This window comes from Trifolium pratense, linkage group LG6 (assembly GCF_020283565.1).
Source record: "Trifolium pratense cultivar HEN17-A07 linkage group LG6, ARS_RC_1.1, whole genome shotgun sequence".
In the NCBI taxonomy this organism is placed as follows: Eukaryota; Viridiplantae; Streptophyta; class Magnoliopsida; order Fabales; family Fabaceae; genus Trifolium; species Trifolium pratense.
This window is the reverse complement of record NC_060064.1, coordinates 3,312,688-3,320,888: the sequence shown is the minus strand read 5'-3', so window position 1 is coordinate 3,320,888 and position 8,201 is coordinate 3,312,688. Positions and strand designations below refer to the sequence as shown.

General features: G+C 32.2%; 1 protein-coding gene across 1 annotated transcript; it reads left to right on the top strand.

Moving 5' to 3' along the window:
• The first annotated feature begins 2,930 nt into the window (after positions 1 to 2,930).
• On the top strand, positions 2,931 to 6,809 carry LOC123891045 (probable polygalacturonase). Its single transcript, XM_045940830.1, has 6 exons — positions 2,931 to 3,793; positions 4,258 to 4,575; positions 4,891 to 5,011; positions 5,089 to 5,334; positions 5,601 to 6,275; positions 6,375 to 6,809. The coding sequence occupies exons 1-6, from the start codon at positions 3,776 to 3,778 to the stop codon at positions 6,395 to 6,397; spliced, it is 1,401 nt and encodes a 466-aa protein (XP_045796786.1). The 5' UTR covers positions 2,931 to 3,775; the 3' UTR covers positions 6,398 to 6,809.
• The last annotated feature ends 1,392 nt before the right edge of the window (positions 6,810 to 8,201 follow it).

Genomic DNA, 8,201 nt, shown 5'->3' with positions numbered 1-8,201 from the left:
ATAAACTCACAAATTACGCAAAGCACTGCTACAATCAATCACAATGATGCTACACAAAGTATGTTTAGTTGTACTGTTTCTCTTGGCATAATATAATAAGTACTGCTATAACTACACACACTTTGTGAAAAAATGTTCATATATAATCTTGTAGCTTCTACATAATTTAATGCCTAAGTAGAACTTAATTCCAGATATTCATCATCAAGTTGTGGTAGTTAATCAAGATCCAAGTTTAGTCGGTATATGAGAAATTCAACTCTCCAAATTTCTACTTTTTTTTTTTTGGACAGAAATACATTTTTTATTTATAACATCCTACTTTCTACATTCATTATACTACATCTGTTTCTTAAATATATAATATTTTTTTTTGCTAAATTAAATATAGAATTTCAATGACTAAATTATCAACATTAAAAATGTGAATAATAGTATCAATTTTTTAAAAGATGTGTATTGTTAGGATTTTCATAATTTTTTTTCTTCACGAATTACCTAATAAATGAGGTTTTAGGAATCGAACTCGATTTTTTTTTTCCTTGAGAGATGAAGATTTGAATCAATTTGAGAAAACATAGATTTTTAATATTTCTTTGTTTATTTATTTTTTTTTCAAACTTGTTAGTAATAAATGAAACATTTGTAGTTGTGTAGGTTTAGTTATTGAGCTTGCACCTTGCTCATAGTGGGTTTGAGCCTCATTACTTTAATGCTCTCTTGGTAGTACAATTTGATAGCTTTGAATAAAATTGAAAATTCAATCTTAAGTGCGAGCTAATTTTGCTGCTCTGGAGGTTCATTGATGAACTAAAATATAGAATTTTATCAAGAACATCTTAATTTTTTGGCCGATTCGCAATTGATCTTATCACTCTTTACATTTTTCATCTAATTTATTTGACATGTTTCTTTTCTGTTGCTTGTATATATTTCTTTAGAGTTTTTAGATTTTCCATCGTATTCAAGACATTTGCACTAAAGTCAAGATCCTTGTATTAGTGAATCCTTATTTGATCTAGATTAAGTTGTATCAGAGCTTAGGGTAAATGTCTTGAATCTTTGTATTAGTAAATCCTTATTTGATCCAGATTTAAGTTGTATTAGAGCTTAGAGTATACAGAGTATACAAGTTTGTTTTCACTATTGAATCAAATGAGATATAATGTAACACATTGATTCAATGAAAAAACTTATTGATCCAATAATAAATATTTATTTTATAATATTAAACAAAAATCTCTCATTTGATCTATTTTTTGATTGGGCAATAATAATCTTTGTGACATTTTTATTTCATTTGATTCAATTTTTTTTTTCTTTTCTATTTTTAAGACCGAAAAACAGATAAATCCTAGTAGTATAGGAGTATCATAGTCCTAGTGGCACTTTATTTACAGTAGTACTAGTATAGTGTGAATCGGGCATAGGATACCAGACTATGGAAACCTTAACTTTTCACATGCCAGAGAGCCAGATTCATTATGACTAAACTTCGTGTCTTTCATTTTGTCTGTTTTAGGACCTTGCTCCCTCTTTCTTGACAAATATTTATTTATAGTTAGTTTTCCTTAAATAAATCATCAATATTTATTTATTTATTTATTTATGATGTTCAGTAACATTTTTAGTTTTGTCAACATAAAATAGAATAACTTACTACTACTATTGAGAGTTATACTACTTACTCTATTCTTCTCTTAAGACCATTTTAGGTGACTAATTGTTAGTAGTTAGTTCAATAGTGATTTGACGCTGAATTTGGTAGGAAGAACTATGGTTCGATCCTTGCAACTGCGATCGGGTGGAGGCTGAAACTACTTGATGTCAAAACTGACTTCCGGACCATATTATACTGGTGGAGGAAGAAAAAAAATAAAAAAAATAAGATCATTTTAGGTGTATGTTTCCTCATGTGAAGCTGAAGCTACAACCAATTTATTTTTGTTTGGTGTTGTTGTCCAAATATATAAACGACGAAGTTCATTTCGGTCCAATCAATCACGCCATAAAGCTTCATTTTCAATTATTACTGTATTTTATTTATCACCAAAATAATACGACTACTATCTCTCTATTCTCATTTTTCTTTTAAGTTTCTTTCAAGTGTATAATATACTACTTATTTTATACTTTAATCAGCATAAAATAATGTTGATTGATTTATTTATTGAACTATAGTAGTAGTAGTAGGATAGTGTGGTCATTATCCCGATTAATTAGAAATACTGTGGTCACAGTCACACACACTTGTTTGTGTGAATGAATTAAGAGTTTTTAGAAAGAAAGAAAGAGACAAAAATGCCAGCTGGACGACGACGTTTCAGTAGTATGAATGAAGTGTAGAAAAAAACACCATGACCAATTTCTTAACTGTGATGCAAACAAAATTGTATTAAAATTACTAATTTTAAACTTTTAAATTGAGTAATGTATCTAACTTTAATTATAGATCAAATATAATAGTTTTTTCAATAATTTTTTTTAACAAACAAAAATAAAATATATTATCAACAAAAGGGGCTCTAACTAGTACAAAATGTGTCAGAAAAAACCTCAAAAGTTTACAAACAACGAGTACAAATGAGCCAAAATGCTTAAACACCGCCCAAACAAACAAAAGGTCGCGACCACCACATGTGGGCATTTAGACCGAGAGAAACATTGAAGGCTTTCAGCCATCAAAGCAACTGGAGTTTAACTTTATCTAACATTTGGTAAACTGAAGTTTTCGTTGTCTTAAAAACTCTGTTATTCTGCTCATGCCATATGACCAAAATAAAACACAACCAAACAAGCTGTAAACTGAACAAAATGATCATGTAACAATGTTGGCTCAACCGAGAATATACCAATCCAAGATCGAACTAGGCTGCACAAGGGTGCAAATTGAGCGAGTATTTGATTTCTATTTAGTAATCTCTTCATTCATTCATTCTCACAATTTCGGTGTATTTTATGCGGTGTCAGATATATAGTATAGTATGGTATTGTATTTGTGTGTCAAAATACTATTGATCCTATTCTATAGTACATTTAATATTTTTGGGCTGAATATACTTAAGCACTTTATAATGTTGACTTAATATATAGGAAAAACAAGAACAAATGATTAGCATAGTAGTTAGTAGTAAGGATCCGAAGTAGTAGTAGTGTCAAGTAGTTAAAGCTAAACATAGTGATCATGATGATGATTCTGAATCTTCACTGAGACAAATTCATTGTTTCTTTCTCTTTCTCAAACTCAATCTTCATTCATTCATTCATTCTTCACCAACAACACCACCATGCAAATCTAAATTCAACAAACTTCCAACCTTAATCACTGTCTGTCTATGTTTGTATGTCACTGTCTCAAACTTTAACAACAGTTTCATAAATCAAACTTCACTCTTTTTTAGTTTAACATCTTCATCACTTTCACTCTCTTCATTCATTCATTCATACAACACTTTCTCTTTCTTTCTTCTTCTTCTTCTTTCTTGACCCATTAAAGAGAGGAAAAAAAAGAGTTTAATTTTAGAGGGTCCTACTGGTGTTTATATTTTTGTTAGCAACAACAGTCTCTATCAATGATTTGGGTGGTGGTGTGTTGTGTTTACTCTATCATCAATTGACCCACCCAATCAATATCAAACTTTCTTATTGTTCCTTAACATTTTTCTTATCTAATTAATAACCAAAATCTCATCTTCTACTTCACATTTTTCCAGTCTTTTTCATCACTAGCAACTCCATTTTTCAATTCAAAACCTAAATAACGGATCTCATTCTTATGAGGAAACCTTCAACAGTAAGTAGTACTTCTCTTGTAACAATGGTTGTTGTTTTGTTATATTTCAATTGAATGAAGTAATTAAGTAAGATCTAAAAGTACTTTTTTTTTTTTATTTTAAAAATTTTATTTTTTTGCAGATCAAGAATAGTACTTGTTAATTTTGATGTAATTTGAGTTAATTGTTTCTGTTGATTCTTAAAATAGTTGGATTTTGTTAGAGAAAATAAAAAATGGGTTGTGATTGGTTTTTCAATTTTGGTTTTTGTTTTTGTGATAATGTAACTGATCTGAGTAGAATTTCAACTACTCAGACTTGAATTTCTAGATCCTACTTTTAGTTACTGTTGAAGAAGCATGAGAAAGAAAATTATGTTTTTTTTGTTAATGGTTTAATAAATTTGATAGAATCCAAAGCTGGGAAGCTTCTAGTGTTTGTTTGTGGTTTCACTGATTTTGTGAAAAAAATTTATGTTTTGCAGATTGTGGATGTGTTTCTGGTACTTGCATTGTTGTGTTGTAGCTCATGGAAAGTGTGGAGCATCACACTTTGCAAAGAGACAAACTTGGACAAAGTTAGACCTCATAGTGTCAGTATTACTGAATTTGGTGCTGTTGGCGACGGGATCACTCTCAACACAAAATCGTTTCAGAATGCGATTTTCTACCTAAATTCTTTTTCAGACAAAGGTGGAGCCAAGCTTTTTGTTCCAGCCGGTAGGTGGTTAACCGGTAGTTTTGATCTCATTAGCCACCTAACTTTGTGGTTGGACAAGGATGCAGTAATTCTTGGATCAACGGTAAGAAACCAATCTTTGTAAAGCCTAAATGTCACTCTCAGTTTCAGTATTACTAGTCAATCAATGTAGTGTTTGTTGGTTTATTTTAGTTGATTACTATATATAGGTAATTTCTGAGATATTTGATTAATTTACTATATAAGGACTATGCATTTATTTAAAATTGGTGTTTGAATAATCAATATGGTAAACCAGGTTTGTATATTTTATGCACTAGGCTTTAAGTCCTAAAAACTTGTTAGTCTAATTTGCTTAGATCTCGCGGTCTTGATTTGATTATGATATATGTATGAATATGTATCGTGCTTGTAACAGAACTTCGAGGATTGGCCGGTTGTTGATCCTCTACCGTCTTATGGACGAGGAAGGGAGTTGCCGGGTGGGAGACATAGGAGCCTCATCTATGGAAGCAATTTGACTGATGTTATCATAACAGGTTTGTAATATACGACAAATAACTTCCGTTGTTCTCTATACATGTTGGTTTATTGATGCGATTGTGTCTCAATGAAGGTAACGAGGGAATTATTGATGGTCAAGGGAGTATCTGGTGGAGCAAGTTTAGAAACAAAACTCTGGATTATACACGTCCGCATTTGGTAGAATTGATAAATTCAACCGGGATTCTCATTTCAAATTTAACATTCTTGGATTCTCCATTTTGGACAATTCATCCTGTATATTGCAGCCAAGTCACAATTCAGAATGTCACAATTCTTGCTCCTCTCGATTCACCAAATACAGACGGGATTGATCCAGGTGAACTTTCTCCCTATTACCGAAACATCTCATTTATTGATAACTCGATCAATAACGAATACAAAAGACTCTATTTATACATATGAATCCATATGAAAATGAAGGAGATAACACCGATAACTAACCTAACTAACTTAACTAACTCTCCACTAACGTTATTAACTAACTTTATCTCTAATACTCCCTTAGACTAGAATGCCATGTTCCGTATGTAATTGACAATTTCCAAACTTAGAATCTCACATTTACTTTCAAAATGTGTGCAGACTCTTCTGATGATGTGTGCATTGAAGACTGTTATATAAGCACTGGTGATGATTTGATTGCCATCAAAAGCGGATGGGACGAGTATGGAATTGCATTTGGTCGTCCGAGCACAAATATCGTCATCCACAGGCTTGTTGGGAGAACTCGTACAAGCGCAGGGATAGCTATTGGAAGTGAGATGTCGGGCGGTGTATCAAATGTTCGTGCTAAAGATATACACTTTTATGATTCATATTCTGCAATCAGAATAAAGACTTCACCCGGAAGAGGCGGTTATGTTAGAAACGTCTATGTCTCTAACATGACATTGACTAATGTTGATATTGCTATTAGGTTCACCGGTTCATATGGTGAACATCCAGATGATGGTTATGACCCAAATGCTCAACCGGTGATTGAAAGAATTACTTTCGAGGACGTGACAGGAGAAAATATAACAAAAGCAGGTCTTATAGAGGGTATAGAAGGTGACAATTTTGTGGATATCTGCTTATCAAATATCACCCTTAATGTGAGCTCAAACTATCCATGGAACTGCTCTAATGTTAGAGGATACTCTGACAAGGTTTTGCCGGAAGCTTGTGAACCGCTAAAAGAGAGAATATTTCCTGACCATTGTTCGGACTGTTACCATTTGTCGAATCATCGACAAAGTTCAAATAATCAAAACATAGGTGGTTGGTTTATGTCTTGGTAAATTGTGGAAGTTTATAGCATTATCCTATCAAAGCCTATTCATAGATGAAATTTGATTTCGTGCTTTTTTTCGGCAGGACAAAAATTTCACTTGACATAAGAAGTTGAGTGGAGTTGCTGATCTGATATGTTCATCTGCAGAAAGATATACCGAGAGCGATGATTGTTTCTTGTAACGTTGTGTGCAGTGGCAAATAATCGAGTGATTTATCAGAAAAAAAAAAATAGGAAGTTGAATTATTTCATGTCCTGCTTTTCTAGCTACCTTTGGCTTTGGCAAAGAAAAAAAAATGAAAGTTTTGTGTCTCCCCTTTAGGTTGTAAGGGAAATATAGTGTGTTTGTTGGTAGAGGTGAGATATAGTTATTCTTCTGACACAGTTCCCTTTTGCTACAATGTTGTTGGACATTGAAGATTTTGCACAAGTTGGAGGCAGGTGTTTGTTTGAATAAGGAATCCAATAAACAAACTTCCTAGAAAGGTGGAATCTAATCAATTACATCCTTTTTTTTTTTATACATAATAAGTTATTGTTTGGTTGTTTGTTTTCATTTTTCTTTTGGGCTGGTAGTTAGTAACTGGTGGCTTCAGGATCTTATCTTGCTGGAAAGTAAAATGAGTACATAAAGATATAAGTTTCGAAACGGAAATAGATTCCCTGCTGTAACTACCTTTACTTATCTCGACGGTTTGATCTCAAGTTAACGGTCTCAATCATTTGAAATTAATTTGCAGACTAAATGTTTTGTAGAGGCTTGTGATATCAGGAAAAGTTCCTTCTTAAGCTTAAAAATCCTGCAATTGATTCTACAGCTTGAATCTGGAAGTCTCCTTTTTGGCCAAACCCCCCATTGTCTACATTTCTGTCTGCATTCATCAATGGTCCACACATTTTGTCTCTAACAAAAAAGTTTTTCATGAACTCTTAAGCCCTTATCAAGATGTATGGAGAAATTCAACTCCACCGCTCTTTTCATCGATGCTCCAAGCCCCTCAGCCGGCGGTAAAAAAAAGTAACGGAGCTAAGGGATCTCCTTGTTTCGAACATTTTTTAATATCCACTTAATCCATGGGACAACCGGCGACCAAATCCGAGATACTTCTGGAAAACACATATGCCTTCATTTGTTTCCTCCACCTATCACAAAAATCATACACCCGAAGCATATAATTTAAATAGCTCAAACTTACTGAATCATAATGATATGCTTTGTCAAAATCCACATTAAAAATTAAACATTTTCTTCTTCATTCTCTTCCATTTTTTTGTCCATATTTCCTCCAACTGACATCTGATCAAATAATCAATTATTAATATTATGTGTAGTGTGTTAATCTCCCATTTAATTAATTAATGGCTTAATTGCATGTTTAATCCTTATGTTTATTTTAGGTTTTAATTTGGTCTCTTATTTTTAAAAAGTTTCAAGTTGGTCGCTTATGTTATTAATCTCAACATATGTGGTCCACGTACGCAAATTCATTAGACAAGTCGACGATTTAAACAAAAATTTGATGAAAATGACCAACTTAAAACTTTTTAAACATAAGGAGCAAATATGCAATTAAGTCCTAATTAATATACACATACATCCATGTGGCCGGGAATTAAAGAAATTACATTATACATTCATGAAACTGAAATATAATTATTCTTTATTTTTTTTACTAAACGAAATATAATAATATGATAATACAATGGTGCAATTATAAGAGCGATGTTTTTTTTTTTGTTAACCTTCTAGTTCACAGGAAAGGAATCTAATAATTCAGATTTCGACCGCGAAGTAAATAAAATTTAGCGAATAATTATTCCTACTAGGAATCTTTTAAAGTGTCCTGGTTTAAAATTTCCATACATTCGCCATCATCATTTCTAATTTTTCGGTAACTCACTCGCCATAA

Bases quoted from the DNA above. Each gene is read 5' to 3' on its own strand.
- LOC123891045 (XM_045940830.1), top strand. The intron at 4,576-4,890 runs GTAAGAAACCAA...TGCTTGTAACAG, and splicing joins CAGTAATTCTTGGATCAACG to AACTTCGAGGATTGGCCGGT. The intron at 6,276-6,374 runs GTGGTTGGTTTA...TTTTTTCGGCAG, and splicing joins TTCAAATAATCAAAACATAG to GACAAAAATTTCACTTGACA.